The sequence below is a fragment of the Pelmatolapia mariae genome, linkage group LG4, assembly GCF_036321145.2.
Source record: "Pelmatolapia mariae isolate MD_Pm_ZW linkage group LG4, Pm_UMD_F_2, whole genome shotgun sequence".
NCBI lineage: Eukaryota > Metazoa > Chordata > Actinopteri > Cichliformes > Cichlidae > Pelmatolapia > Pelmatolapia mariae.
Genome location: NC_086230.1, coordinates 22,153,000 through 22,169,040, shown reverse-complemented (window position 1 = coordinate 22,169,040; position 16,041 = coordinate 22,153,000). Strand labels below are relative to the sequence as shown.

General features: G+C 41.5%; 1 protein-coding gene across 4 annotated transcripts in view; it reads right to left on the bottom strand.

Annotated features, from left to right (window-relative positions):
• Positions 1-16,041, bottom strand: part of cyth1a (cytohesin 1a) — a 40,356-nt gene that overhangs the window by 4,586 nt on the left and 19,729 nt on the right. For 3 of the 4 annotated variants that reach the window (XM_063471907.1, XM_063471905.1, XM_063471906.1), the window contains exons 2-9: positions 9,046-9,128; positions 6,924-6,988; positions 5,376-5,442; positions 5,161-5,279; positions 4,145-4,225; positions 3,791-3,903; positions 2,545-2,693; positions 2,352-2,463 (exon numbers count right to left, since the gene is read on the bottom strand). In XM_063471907.1, coding sequence (XP_063327977.1) covers positions 2,352-2,463; positions 2,545-2,693; positions 3,791-3,903; positions 4,145-4,225; positions 5,161-5,279; positions 5,376-5,442; positions 6,924-6,988; positions 9,046-9,128 — 789 coding nt within the window. Of the gene's footprint in view, positions 1-2,351; positions 2,464-2,544; positions 2,694-3,790; positions 3,904-4,144; positions 4,226-5,160; positions 5,280-5,375; positions 5,443-6,923; positions 6,989-9,045; positions 9,129-15,365; positions 15,599-16,041 lie in introns of those variants that run through there. The other variant, XM_063471908.1, reaches the window with a different exon arrangement.

Below are 16,041 nucleotides of genomic sequence, written 5' to 3'. Positions count from 1 at the left end.
AGCTACAGAAACTGTCGACACGCCTGAACTGGCAAACGGAAATGGAGATATAGGGCTCCTCGCCGCACCTTGACTCGTCAGCATGTTGCAACAGCAAAAAAAAAAAGAAAGACAAAAGCAGACCAACAGAGAGCACAGACGCGATGGCAGAATCACACAGCTGACGGCTTAAAAGTTGATTGGGTTGGCTAAAAGTTGCGATTGGTCTGATGGCCGTGTCAGTTCCTGTCACTCTGAGAAAAATAAAGAGTTCACCACCTCCTGTGCAAGAATGTCTGGGACGAGGCGGGACGTCCCAGCAGATTGTTGCAGAGAGGCGTGTGGACGGTGCAAGGCCCGAGTGGGGCTGAGTGGAGTGAGTCACCCATGCAAGACGGGACTGTGGGAGGCTGGACGAGAGGAGGTTAAGAGGGGATTGTTTATTTGAGGATGATTTTTCTCATTCTGATCAATTAGCAATTGATGATTAACAAACCCCAAATTGAATTTAGTTACCCCCTTTTTTGTAATTTAAAGAAAACATGCACCACTAACACCAATACATAAATTTATCATTAAAACAATGTCTGGCTCCTTTCAGCACACTCCTCTGTCCATGCCATCTTCCCACAGCTTGGTCCAATCCGGTCCAGCACCACACCAACCTGAGCCACAATGTTAACCTTCAGATCCACGTGTAGGAATTATACAAGGAGATAAGGAAAGCTGCATTGATGAAAAGGTGCAGTATTCCCTTTCCATTCAATCAGAGAGCAAACAACAGCTTCCAATGTGTACACTGGTTCATGATCAATTTTTCAAAGCTAAGTCCTTTGTTGCGCTCGCTGTATGGAAAAAAGGTATAATGCAGCTTCCAAAAAACGGGAGATCAAAGAGAGTGACCACCACAGTGCAAAGAGAGAAAAAAAAGGCCAAATTGCTCAGTAGTGTGGTCACAAAGCAGTAGCTCCCCGAGTCGAGTCCACAGGGTGACAAATGCACCCGGCGACTGCCCGACAAAGATAAAAGAGCATGGACAAAACCACCAGCTCCATGAGAGACTGAACAGACAAACAAACATCTGAAGTTCAAATGAGTCAATGGGGAGACAAAAAAAAATCTACACACAAAATAACTCTGTATGAATGTAATAAACGAGGAAGAGAACGAAAGCATGGCAGGCCACCGAAAGCACCTGAGAGCTGAGAGATGGACTAGCGTTGGGGAAGAGCAGGTGTACATACCTCCTGAGGAAAGACAACAGCCAAAATCATGGGAACAAACAAACAAACGAAGAGGAAAAGAAAACAAAAATAATCAAATTAAATGATAAAGAAATATAGCACCACAGTCCTTTTAATCTGGTCGCAGTGAGGCTTCAATGCACTGCTTCACAGCTTTCACCATCAGCAAACTTTCCCATCTGCTGATATCAAGCCAATCCACAAGAGGGCGATCTAGTCTATGTGGACTTAAGAAAGCTACTGTGAAGCACTACATGAAATATATCCCCTCACTGGGTTCTCACCTTATTATATCAGGTAATTTTTTGACCTTCCACCCTGATTATTTTACTCAAATCTGCCATTTAGGAGTAATTGGAAAGAGATGATTTCTGACTCCCTTAGTACAGTCTGTTGTAAAGATTCACAATGACTGAAGGTCTTCACTCAATACATTCATGCATTATTTTGTGAATTTATACAACAGAGAGAGATATGTCAGAGGAAACAGAAGTTGAAGAATTGGCATCCAGGAGTGATTTGAATGTGACCACTGAAAGGTTCGTTGCAATCCTGTTAACATTTCTAATGATACAGGTTATGCCTTTGCTTATGTCAAACTATACAGTTGATTTACACATGAGGGACAAAGAGGCCACAGAAATGTCACTAACATTTAAAGATTGGGACAAGCTACACATCTCAAATATCAAATTCAGTTATAAAATGCACAGAAAATGAGAACAGCTTCCTGAAAATGTCTGAACTTCAGAGTGTGTTTTATGTGTGTGTGTTGACTTGATTTACAAGTTTTGAAACGCAGTATTTATGTGCGTGTCAGTGTGTGAATATGCATCATCGTAAATAATTCAAAGGTCTCCACATGTGGTGGTCTGATCTCAAGACCACATTTATAATACATTAAAGCGGGGAGACGTGTCTCTAGCCATTCACATGTGCTCACAGTAACCTTTAACACACACCCACATGCACGCACACTCAGAGGCTATTTACCTCAGGGGAGACACTGGTTATCGGGTTATGCAAAAATATGTGCAGCTTTAATGACACAACAAAGTCATCTATGGGAGCAGTCATGAGGGTGAAAATAGCCTCTCTATGTTCTCGTGTAGCTGTGTACACACTCACCCAGTTTTAGCAGCCAGCCTTCTCTGTCCGGGTTGAAGAAAGTGTGTGTGAGGTCATTGCCGTCGTCTTCTGGTATTTTGAAAGGCTCGTTCTTGATGCTCTCATACAAATTCTAAAACAAAGAGTAAAGAATGTGTGAGATTAAGGAAAGAAGGGCGATTTCAGGAAACAAAGTTTGGGAAGGGCTACCCACCCTGAGCAGATCTTCAGGCAAGTCACCTCCATCATTTATGCCTCTGTTCATGGAGATAAACCGTTCCACGGTTGGCTTGTCCTTTACATTTGGATTGTGGAGGCTGGTGTTTAGCATGATGATGGCGAATGACAGAATGTAGCATGTGTCTGTAAGAAAAAAAAAAACAAACAAAACAAAAGTGGGATCGCACTATGAGAGGGGGTGAGGTTTGAAAGGCAGTGAAAGGTTGCCGTTTACCATAAAAATGGTGTGGGTGTTTAATGTTGCGTTTAAATATGAATGTAAATTAGTCGAGCTGAAAGGACTGCACTTAGGGGACTGCAGTCAAACTGGGAGGGAAAAGGCAGATGCAGCTTCATTAGGGCCCAGAGTGGGCAGGAGAGGAGGACTGCATGTGGGCAGCCAAGTATGCTTCTGCATGTGCTGTCTAATGTATGAGTGTGTATACATGCATAAGCTAAAAGACATTGAGGCGAAGCACATGGCTGAAACAGCAGCACTTTATAAAAACCTGTTAAGGCAGTCCCGTGCATTATTTACATCCACCAGCATCCATACTGGATGGAGTTGTCTGTCTGCTAGTGTCATTATTTCCCAAAAGCCAGACACTTCCTGACACAGTTCACCACAACAGACTTTGTGTCTGCTAAATGATCCAGCTTTTACATGACTTCCATTGACCTGTCACTGGATTGCAGCGCAACATGAAAAGGTATGAGTTTAAAGAGATACTACTGATTAATTGGGGTGGCTGTGGCTCAGGAGTAGTGCAAATCATCTACTTATTGAAAGATGGGTGGTTCGATCCCTGGCTGCTCTAGTGCACATGTCAAAGTATCCTTGGGCATGATGCTGAACCTCGAATTGCTCCTGTTTATCATAGTGTGAATGTTAAATAGAAAGCCCTTATATGCAGAAATAAGTGAAAGTATGAATGAATGAGACACATTGCATAAAGTGCTTTGAGTGCTCAAGAAGAGTAGAAAGGCACTACATAAGAGCCAGTCTATTTAATCAGGGTAACACAGAAGACATTTGGGGAAATTTACATTCACCAACTCTGTTGGCAGATAATGATCTATTCAACAGACCAAGTTTAACATCTAAATCTGTATTAAGATATTTTATTAGGAGAAAATATGAAGTGAAGTCATTTTGTTCTGTTTCACTGCTCTAACATTTATGGTTATTTCTGTTTTTATGACAGCACTAAAAGCTGGGCTGGAAGACACGACGGCTATACCTGTAGACTGGAAAACACCAGGGTTGCAATGGCAGTAGCGCTGAGCAAAGGTTTCCATCATGCGGTCGATCTTCTGGGCTTCTCCTGGCAGCCGAAAGCTCCATAGGAACTGTCTGTCAAGGGACACAACTCTGCAGTGAGCATCAGACTTCCTTCAAGTGTCAAAGAATTTATTTATTTATTTCCTTTTCTTTTCCTCCTCGAGACTGAAACTGACAGCTGCAGCCTTACAAACTGCAAATGAGGCTGTTCGTGAAAACTGACGTTAGTGCAGGTGATTTACATAAACCTGCAAGGAAGCTACAGTATGAGGAGTCAGCCGCGTGTGTAACAGATGTTAGGAGGATATCTTACCTTAACGCCTGAACCAGGTTGAGGTCTGTGAACTCATGAAGCTCCACAAAGGCTTGGAGGACTTTGATATTGAAATCATCTCTAAGGTAGATAAAAAAGGGTAAATTATCCTGTCAGTGAATATGTCCATATTATATTCTGTTAATAAGTCTTAAAATAATAAAATGGTAGTATGTGTTTGATAAAATTTAGCATTAAATTTGGGGGGGGGGGGGGGGGGGGGGGGGGGGTGTTAATCTGATAAGCAAGGGGTTGTGACGATACAATGGATACTCCCAGCAAACCCCACATAACGGACCACACACACTTCCCAGCTCTCTTCACTTATCTAAACTAGAGCATGACATCATCCCCGACCTTTATGCCCTTCACAGAAAACAATCTGCCCTCTGGGATCACAGCAAGGCTTTAAGGAGCTCAGAGTCATATCCACTCAACACCATCTCAAGTGGACAAATGACCAATCGTGTCTTAAGACTAGCATGCTGCCACAGCCCCTCCTTACAGAACCAGATAGCTTGATAACAACCAAAAACGTCAACAGCATGCACTCCAGTCCCCGCTATGGCCTTACAGACCACACCCTGCTTGTAACACTGCCATCCCTACAGTCCCCGAGCAGTGCATACCGTACATTAAGCCCATCAATATTTCCTGTATTATGTGTTCACTCTAACACGGATGATCTCTTCACTCGAGTGAAATCTTTAATTGCTTTCAAACACACACATTCCAAAATTGTGAGTCTATTGACCAAGTTACTTATGAGTAAGATAATCAAGCACAGATGTTGGCTTTAGAGTAACGATCATTGTCTTGAGAGGAAGGTCTAAATGTGGAACCAATAACCTGTGTTTGGGAAAGGATGGGCGTGAGCTTGACCAAGAGGAAATACAGCAATAAGGAAACTATGTGTTCTCTATTTGATACTTTTATCAACCACGTGTATGGTTGCTGACTAATGGGCCAGCATGAGTGGAAGACAGAGAGAGAGTGGATAAAATCTTCATTCTGACCTCTCTCCAAGATAATCTCCGATGGCTGTTTTGTTGAGGCCCTCTCCTTTGTAGAGGAATTGAGCAATGTCGTCGCTGGTATTCTTCAGTAAGTCATTCTCAATCAGAAACTGGATCCCCTGAGAAAGAAAGTTAACCCCAGGTTATATCCTGATTACGAAAACCACAACAAACAAATGATATTTCTAATTGAGCCACAGTATTTTTTTACCTACCTTTTTGGGGTCCATGTTAAACTTCTTACGGCCCATGGCCACCTGTTTATTCCTCTGCATATTTTTCCTTTAAAAGAGAGAGTTTATGTTGTTATTAATACTAACATGAACATAATGCAGAATAGTTATACTATGATAATGTGGTGACACAATGACAATGATGGACATAAACAGGTATTACTTCATTATCAGTTATTTGTTAATTATTTCTTGATCAATCAACTGTCTTGTCTATCAGAAGCCGGTAACTATTTTTAGCCATTTGGTGATATATTGGTATCAGCATTTATAACAGCTCATACAAAAAATATCAACTAATAAAGAAGCAAGAGAGTGAAACACCCTTCAACTGTCTGAGTACTGATGTTGCATAGCTTGCCCACTAGAGGGCACTCTGCAACGTCCCTGCTGGGAACATGCAAAAACAACAATCAACTGATCTGAGGAGAATCAGGCAGAGCTTAAACGAGTAAATCATGACTACAAAACAAATTAGATTTAAATTGCATTGTAATATGTTAATAAGGACCCAGAGCTGCACATATCAAATGTTAGGGAAATCTCTACGTTTTGTATTTTTGAAAGAATAAAATACATATATCGAATTTATACATCAGTTAATATCGGTATCTGTCTTACAAATCCTATATCTGTCAGGCTCTATCACCTATATTAGAAAATGGTGAAAAATGCTTGATCAATAAATAATAATCAACTAAAGCAGTATTTTGCAGATCTAGTATATATGAAGCAGTGACAAGAATTTGAAGCTCAGAGTTTTAGATAAACTGAAACACACTCAATTTACTGCTCAATTCACTGCTCAATTCACCCATCTCAGTGTCTGTCTCTTTTTAAAAAGGTCTGTCAGGAGCTTTCCCGTACTCCGGCTCAACTGTGATGACAAGGTGTTGGTCAGACACAGTTGTTAAAGGTTAGCATGGATATGAGAATGTGTGGTTTCTCAGGCTTTGAGTAATTTCAGGGTCAAAGTGCAATCCTAGAGTCCGCAGTCACCATGGTTACATTTCCATCTCCACCTCTCCCCACTGATTCACTCACACTAGCATTCCTTTGGCTTTTGTCAGCCAAAGTCCAGCACTCATGTGAAGAGCAATAACACACGCTAACTACTATGTACCATCTCCAATCAATGGATCACAGAAATATCTGATCATAAGCACCCCTAATGGGGTTTTAGGTACCACTGAGAGAGCGTTTCAGAGATTTTCAGCAGCTGATGGAATCCCTATCCACTAGAGTAGACCAAACCCAAGCACTCCCTCCCCTGAGACCACCTATTGTCTGCTTCTGCCCGAACACCCACTGCATTATTCAATGAGGCCTCCCATCATGAGGGTGTGCCTGATGAAACATTTAAACGGCTTTAAAAGCATAGCCAATTTGGTGAGATGGGAGGCCCAACTTAGCCATCAAACATGAATAATTGACAGCTTCATTTGCTAAGTTAATAGAAAGCAAGCAACTTAGACACAACAGAGAAGGAAATGTGTTTGCAGGGGAGGAAAGTCACTCCAGTTCTCTTACCTCTCCTCAGTGGAACCCAGGTTCTCAATTTCACTAGTAACTTCTGCTATCTCATTCTTCAGCCGCTGCAAAGGAAAAAAAATAAAAAATAAATGATATGTATATATTCTTCAACTTTCCACGCCTCTTCAACTTTCCTCGAAGAGGCGTGGAAAGGGATAACCAATGCAAATAACATGCAAAGCATTTGTATTTACACCCCCCCCCCCCCCCCCCCCCCCCAAAAAAAAAAAAAAATGTGAGGGTATTAAACAGCGCAGAGAGAGGCTGAATCATTGTTTGTCTGTAAGTCAGGTGGCCTTTTGTTGCATAAATACTCACATCAGAGCAAACAGTTTAACAAAGAGAGAAAAGTCACTTTTTGGCCTCTTCAGATAATGCTGCACATGCAACACTGTGTATGCTCCTTAAACTACAAAGTGATAGCAGCTCCTATTTCACAGAAAGTCTGCTAGGATGTGTCTGAGCCAAACAATCCTCTCAATCTGAATTTCACTGGGTGGAGAACATTAGGGGATAACCTCAATACAAATGGAGTAAGTAAGCATGGAAAAGGATTATATTTTGTGTGGTATTTTACCGATTAATGGTCTCAGAGGCAGATTTAGTTGCCAGACCTGCTGGTGCCAGACTGGCACAGTAAAGGCAGAGGATGCAGAGGATGAGATCAGCTTGATCAAAGCATGGGAGAACAGACAGTAGCATAAGAGAAGTCAAATATAGATGTCGTTTGTCTACTAACAGTAATCATCAATCCTCTTCCTTTACCATGCGTGACAATGCAATATTTCTTGTACACAATGCCAACTTACCAACTGTGAAACCACAAAGACAACATCTGTCCATTCAAGGCCTGCGCAATCACAACACATTCCTCAGATGCTTGTCTGCACAAACAAAAGCTGTGCTCATACAGAAAGTAGAGTGGGTGTGGTGCCGAGGCCTTGACATGCAGGGCCAGCCGAGGAGAGTGTGGGAGCCAGTGAGGAGAGGGGTCAGAAAGAGACGAGGACAGGATAGGGGCAGCGGCGGCGGCCATAGAGGGGGAAGGGCAGTGATGGTGGCCTAAGCTCATAAAAGACAGGGTGACAGATCACACCTCAAACGTCCACTGGGGTCAGCAGAAGCCAATTCGCCCAATGGGAATTCAGGACACCATCATAATTCATTCCAGGGCATGACAGCCTCTCACCTTTGTTGCGAGCTATTTGCTTATTATCGCTGCTTACTGAGTGACAGGACTGACCTACAGATAGAGCTAGATTCACGAGCTATGCTCTGGTCTCAAGTTTGAAGCCAACAAACATCATCGTGGGCCATGGACAGGAATCAAATAAACCACTTTATGGAAATTCAGCAGAGCTGCTTTGAATCCTGGCTCTGCTTGTAAATCAGGAGGGATATGCTACTAGCTTCCTGCAAACGTGCAGTCATAAGAACATAATCACCTTTTATCTGTTTTTGGAGTCGTTTTTGTCAGATTGAGATTAAGATAACTTTATTTATCCCCAAGAAGGGAAATTCATTTGCAGCTTTCCCACTCAACCTAGTCACACAACATACAGTCTTTAAGCTGTGGTCACAAACACTGTTGAAACTGTTGCACTGTTAGCATAGGTCAACAAACAATCAGGATAAAAATAAATAAATACAAAAAAATTAAAAGGACAAGTCTAAAAACGAACAACGCCAGAAAATAATGAAACTAAAATAAACCCAGTTCAGGTTTGATGATCTAATAACTGAGGGAATGAAGGATTTTAAAGTATCCATTTGTTCTACACTCGGGGTATAAGGTAGTGACGACCAGAAAACAACTTCCTGAACTCAGATGACAGCACATGGTCAGGATGGTTGATGTTTTTTGCCTTCTTTGTCACCTGATTTCCCCAGAGTGAACGCAAATCTCTCTCTGTTTGAATACCAAGGTTTTCGAGCATGAGTTAAGAATGCTGCTGAAGGAGTTTCTATCCTCGAAAGATAAAACACTAAACTGGCAGATAAAAGAAAATGTTAAAATGTTAACACTTTCAATAAATGAACAATAAAAACGACATCCAATTTCCTTACTAACATTAAGAGTCTCTTTTGACGCTGCCTACATATCCTCCTCTAGGATTACCTGAATGTCCTCCAGCAGTTCTTGCTTACGCCGGCGGATATTCTCCAGCTCCTGCTGCTCCTCTGGAGTGAGGTCGTCCGGCACTAGAGACACATGAGAAAGAAGATGAAGAGTTAGAATAACTTAGAATAACCAGTGAAATACTGTCCCAATGTGTGAGGGCTGGTAATGGTCCACTAGGGTTAAAGTAACAGAAAAGTCATGATCCAAGGGTGTACATAAGGCTGTACGCAGACAGAGGCATACCATGCAGACGTGTCTGCACAGACACAATACAAGTGCCCTGAATGTCCATCAGTCCTCCACAAGGAAAAGAAACAATACAATAATGGCAAGTTGTCAGCATGCATAGATGTCCATGTGCACGTCCACTATGTAGCACAATCCCTGCCATTTTCTATAAATAAATGTCCCTGAAGCATCTCTTCAACATTCCAAAAAGTGATTACACACATAGCAAGGAATGTGGAAGATGGTACGAGGAACAATGAAAACCAGTGGTGATTTATGAGAAGACATTTTCAACTGTAGGGGCTACCATAAGTCGTAAGACAATAACAGTAAAAGTCCTTCTTTGTTAAAGTGTTAGTGATGGCTCAAATAAGCCTTTGCATTACAAACACTAAAGAGTTCAAAACGCCTACACCAACAGAGTGACCTAAGTCAGCAGCGGTCACATGCGGATCAAACAGGAAATCAGCTATTGTGGAACTACAATTTAAAAAAAAAAAGTCTGCTCAGCCAATCAGCACTGAGCATCAGTGCATAAGAAGCACAAATGTGACAGGTATCAAAGTGCTGACAGTCCTCCTGTCACTCACACCTTAGTTATTATTAGCCTGTTTGATGGACAACGTGCCTGCTTGTCCACTTGGGCGAAAACTAGATGCGTGGACACCGAGCACTGTAAGCACAGCAGCATTCAAAAGCGTTTCATTTGCTTTACATTTTCTCTTTAAAAAACAGTGACAGTTTCTTAATAAAGCAATCAGGTTATTCTGTCAGCAGCCCTATTAAGACCAATAATTACCTTAAAAATATGCTAATAATGACTTAGCTGCATCTTGTGTGTTTGTGTAATTTATATATTTAACATAGTCAATACTTGTTTTCAGAAATTGACTAACTTGTTTACTTGATAAACAAAATGTATGCTATACCATGTAAAATAACAAAAACTAATGGTATGGAGTAAGGGAAGTAGTCACAAAATGTAGTAGTAGTAGTAAACTAAGAAATGTTATTAATCTGCATTGTTCGTAAGGTGGATTCCCAATGGGAAACAACACATAATGACATTTCAATATAAAACAAATAAGACATTGATGTTGACGTTGCTATTCAAATTGTTTCAATGGCTTCTCTCATACTTAAAATTTTTCCAAGAAAAAGGTGTGTGCCCAAAACTCAGTCTGCTCTGCTGTAAAGTGTTGCTTGATAATCAGCTGCCTTTAAATACTTGCATAAAAAAGACAGAAGATACATTATTTGGCATGCGAGGCCATTTCTCCAGTTCCTGCAGTGGCTCAGCACAAGATATGTTCTGTAACCTCCTCGTTTCGTTTCCTCAGCAGAGTTTAAAGGTTAAAAGGGGTCAAAGGTTGGATGACTCTATGGATCTCAGTCAGTCTTCAGCAGTTAACAAAGTAATAGATATAAAGAGACGAAAGCTGAGGACAGAGGACTCAACATAACTGTAGAGGTAAAATTCTTGATTCAATGAGACTGGGTAACACACAGTGTACCAGATGTAAAAGATTTAGTGGAATGATGATAGTTAAAAAAGGAGAAGCAAGCAATCGAAGGACACAACTGACATCCAGAAATTATCCTAAGCACGTCACTCATAAATGACGAGACACAAACATACAAATAGCAAAAAAAAAGAAGAAAAAAAATCCAACTTTAAATATATAACCAGCAAAAAGAAATCTGTATAACTGAGGATGCTTATTTTAATAAGAGAAGCAAGTAAACCTAAAGACATTGAGGTAAATAACTATGGCATTTCCCAGAATTTCTGATAATATTTAACACAGGGATAATAGACAATGGAAGTTAAAAAACAGGGACTGCTTTAGAGCAGACTGAAGGAGCACCAAAACAATGCCATGCTGTCTTCCTGTTTTGCTTTCAGACAGCTGGGGGAAAATGGGAGTCCACATGAAGCTGACCTTTCACACATCAAACCTCGACACCTTAAGTAATTCTGGCATACCGGCCATATACATACCGAGCGTTCTGCTATATAAAGTCACAGTGGGGTCTGAATAAATTTTGTTTATAAGCGGGAGCTGACAGGATGATACTGAGCAAAGACACAAACCCAAATATATATATGCATTTTTTAAAAATCTGGTCACAATTCCCCCTCGCAGATGCACAAGAAGGCACCACCTAACACACAAACAAAGTGGTGATAGGTCTGAGAATATATGGCCCTCCTTGCATTTAATGACCTTATCTCCTGATCGCCTGGATGAGTTAGTGTCACAATGATGAAATCCAGAGCAGGGCCTTGTGTTCAACAGCCTAAAAAAATAAAAACAGGGAGGATGATCTCAAAGAAGAAAATTCAATTGTCTTTCTAGAAACACGATGTCAGGTAGGGGGCCTGGCAGACCCTAAAAAAATGAACAGGACACAGCACAGGACAGCAGGTCCCAATATGAAACAGCCACATTGCTCCAGGCCTTAGAGGAGGACTCCCAACTGAAGGACTGACATTAGAGAAGAGCTGCATACAGGACTATAATTTCACTCCAAGGAGAAAACTGAAAAAATTAGCAAACTAATAATTTAAAGGAAGGAAACTGTTTATACACTTTCCTCTTTTGAGAGCACATAAAAATAGTTTGTGCAAAATCCATATGACAGATGCACGATGGCACCCAGATCCTGCATTTAAAACGTACACTGCATCCCGACATGTCATCTGAATCCGCATGATCACGGAGCAACGTGGTTGAAACCATCAATGCCTTCCTTGCTCCACCCAAAATAATCATAACCACAGCAGAGCAGGGAAAGGCCCTAAACATGCTTGCTTCAGAGGTGGGCACCAAGTGGGTGTAATTTCCCAGAAACCAGCAGATGAAGAGGGAGTTCATCAACTTAAGAAAATGCTTGGAGCACTGCTTGGCTCGCATTCAGCAAACCTCTGCACTGACACAGCCGATGAAATGTGGATGTCATCAGAAATAGGCAGGACGTTAAAAAGAGAGTCAGAGAGGGCAACTGAGGTAGAGGAAGAATGAAGGGACTATTTGTTTTTGGAACAATGAAAATAAATGGTCTTATTAAAAGATACTTTGTGATAACCACCTACTATCCATATTTTATTGTTGGCATTACAATATTATAGAAAAAGGGATAAATTAGGCATTTCCTTCCACGCACACCACGCCTCCTCATCTATCTTAATTCTTACTCTCTCACATGCAAAAAGGGCAGGGTCGAACCTGTGATGACCACAGACTCCACAGACTGTTTCACAAGTAAAACACATGACGCCCACATCTCACTGCTTTCGGAATTGCACTGCGTGAAAAATAAGTCATGTAGGGGAATTACATGCAAACGCACATGGGGGCGTGTTTGCACATAGTGCCGTCATGCAGAGAGACCAGGGAAAAGTAACATGGAATTGCACACCCACACATTAACTAATGATCAGCACTCTTGCAACTTGCTTTTTGTTTCATTTTACAGCACTAACACCATCTGACTGTCATTTCCAGTACATCAATACGAAACTGTCACTCCCAAAGTGTGTTCACCTCTATTCAGAGGTCATTTAACCAAGTCAGTATTACAAAGTACTAAATTTATTTTATTTTAAACCAAAGATAATGCTTTCCATTTATATACCTTGCTGAAAAAGATGACAGTGTGAAGTAATTGGTTAATGGTACTGACATAAGTGCTCTTTTGCTAAATTTGGCATATTACAATCAGAGCTCTGTCCTGCAGTGGCCTGGCCCTCATTACTCCTGGGTGTAGTTCAACCCAAATGTATGACTTGAAACACTCAATGCACTCTGCAAGAATAATCATGGCGCTTACTCCTGAACTGGTACATCCCACTTCTTGTCAAATACATTCTGTACTTTAGGTAAAGTGCTTAAGAAGTTTTTTTTTTAGTTTCCCCAAAGCTTCATTTGAGCCCTAAATCAGGTATAAGAACAATACCTTGTCTCGGTGCACCCTTACTTTTTTAATCTAAGAGTGCAGACTTCCTAGATGGGTGAAGCATTTTTTTTAGTGAAGGCTGGGTCAGCAGAGCGCACCAGGGAGGTGGCATCAAGAGAGATACCAATTATAGATCACTCTCCCAGAGCAGCAGAAGCCACTAATACTCATCCTGATTGCCATCCTGGCAAAAGAAGCAGACGTCTCATTTCCACCCAGATCACTGAAGAACTCTCCTTGGAAAATACGGAAATTAGAATTCCGAGTGCTCGTAGGATCTTTTAGCTCCCCCTCCCTGCTGATGTGACCCAATTTAGGGAGCTCCTCCAAGCACACAAGGACCAAGAGAAAAAATTATTAACTAGGTAATTTCCTTACTCAGGCTGCTCCAGCAACACAGATACTAGAAATACGTACGTATTGCATGTAAGGAAGAAACTAATGCTGAGTGATCTTTATAGTAAAATGACAGTTTAGTAGACAGATGTGTATATGGTCTTGGTGTTTTACAGCAGCAGATGAAGACATCGGGAATATGTTTACACCTACAATTTGCTGAGTGAGGGAATATGCGAAGACACACACAGATCACTGTTTTTATTTTGATGAAGTGCACACAGTGATGGAGGTAAACAAATGACACTGTCAGCAGCAATCATTCTTTGCACAAGGTTTTGTTGTTGTTTGTGCAGGTTTTCTCCTTCATGCACCATCCTTCTGGCCTGACCAACTCCTATCTAGGCTTTGCACTCCCTTCTTATTCCAGCCGATCTCATTTGAACTGAGAACATCAGTTTTCTCGAGTCCACATCTACCTGCTCCTCTCCCCCCATTCCATCAGGTTTCTGTTGCTGCTGTTCAACATTTGACCTTATATTTACACTGACAATCCTCCCTTTAAAACCTGGCCACTGGCCTCAAGAGCCACGTAGGCTCCAATCAATCGACCCCTAGCCAATACCAATAAGAGCACAAATGGTCAAAAGAAGCAGTCCACTTCTTGATAAGGTTTAATTAATTCAGCACAGGACACACACAATCGATTATGGTGCTGATTTTCAGTCTAATAAATAACTCTAAGCTTTCTGATTCTTGCTGTTGTCTGCTTAAACAGAAAGTGATTTAAAATGGGACTATCTCATCCACATATCTCAGACTGAATCTCATTACTTTAGCAAATCCCACAGGCACCCTCTCTCATATATATCTAAAAGCAAACACACACACACACAGACAGGAATAGACAGTCTGTAACAAAGCAGAGCAAAGGCAATAAAGCTAAGGCTGTCTTGAATGTGGTCACCAAAAGGAGAAAAAAAAATCATTCATCTCTGACCTCCTCCTCTAGAGCACACAAAGAAACAGAATCCACACACTAGACTGAAAAGGACCACCAGTTATGGATTAATAAGAAAAAAAAAGGCCCAAATCCATTCATTCTGACCTGTTGGTATGAAATGTGAAGGGGGACTGGCAGAGGAGAGACAACAGGAGAAGAAGCCCTGTGTTTAGCCAGGGAAGCGTGGGACAGCAAATGGCAGAAGAACACAGAAACTGTGGGAAGAGAGGTGGGATGATCACAGCTCTCTCTTTGTGTCGACAAGTAGCTTCATTCCTTAACAAGGCCCAAACACATGGGCTGATGATAAGGAATTGCCTTTACTTTTACCAGCTTGATCCTTGTTAATTTTCTTGAATGGACATATCTCATGTGCTCCATACAGACCCCTGATGATGTGGTGTTTAAGTCCAACTTCTACATACATCCATCATCAAAAGGGCTTCATTCATACCAACAAACTCACCACTGCTGACATCACTCTGTTACCCAGTTTTGGGGCTCCAGCTCGGGTATACAGTCAACACAACAGCCAGCCAGGAGATTTAAAACACATAAATATTCATATATATGAATCATCTCCCAGCAGTTTCTTTATTTATAAAGCATGCATTTTTTCCAGCTTCATTGATTTTACCCTCAAAACTGTCAAAGTGCAACTGTAGGCACAGACTCAATGAAACCTGACCAAAGTCCCACATGACAGCAACATGACAGCAAGCAACAGAAAACAGCCTTGCAATTAATTAATCAGCTAAACACAGAAGCATCATCAAGATTTGGTGCTAACCTGAACAAGAAAATCTCCAAAGTGTTACTTTTCTGGATTTCTGAAGAACTCCACTTCTTCACTCCACCTTGTTGTACACAAACAGGCTCAGCAGTCCTGGCTCCTGTCAGATTCTACCGCTTAATTCTGGCGATTCAAAACATCCACACGTCAAGATACAGAAGGAAGAGTCCTGCTCCTCCGGACAGGGAGAGAGACACTGCCTGATTTCCTCAGCACAACTATCAGCTGCCAGCCGGCTCAAGGCACACAGCCACTGATACAGTCCATTTGGGAAGGAGCCTTACTCACTAGCTCACCACCTCCTCTCCCTCCCTCTTTCTCTCTCTCTCTCTCCACATGCTTTCCTGTCTCCACGACGAACATGGTGGCTCCACCCGGTGGTCATTCCTTTAGCTGCTGCCCCTTCTCCCAAAAATATGTTTGATACACACCTGTAGGCATACGTTCAACCCATACTTATAATTCAACATGCTGAGTTCTAGTTAGAGGATGAAATACTTTTCAGGTAGTAATCCGATTACTCCCCCCCCCCATTTCAGATTTTTTAAGTGTGTAAATCTGCCCTATTTGTTTCATGAATGATAAAATTAAAAAGCCCAGAACCATAAGACTGAAAAAAAAAAGTCCAGCCTGTCTTATGTTCGTAATGATGATTAATAGTTAAATTACCAAA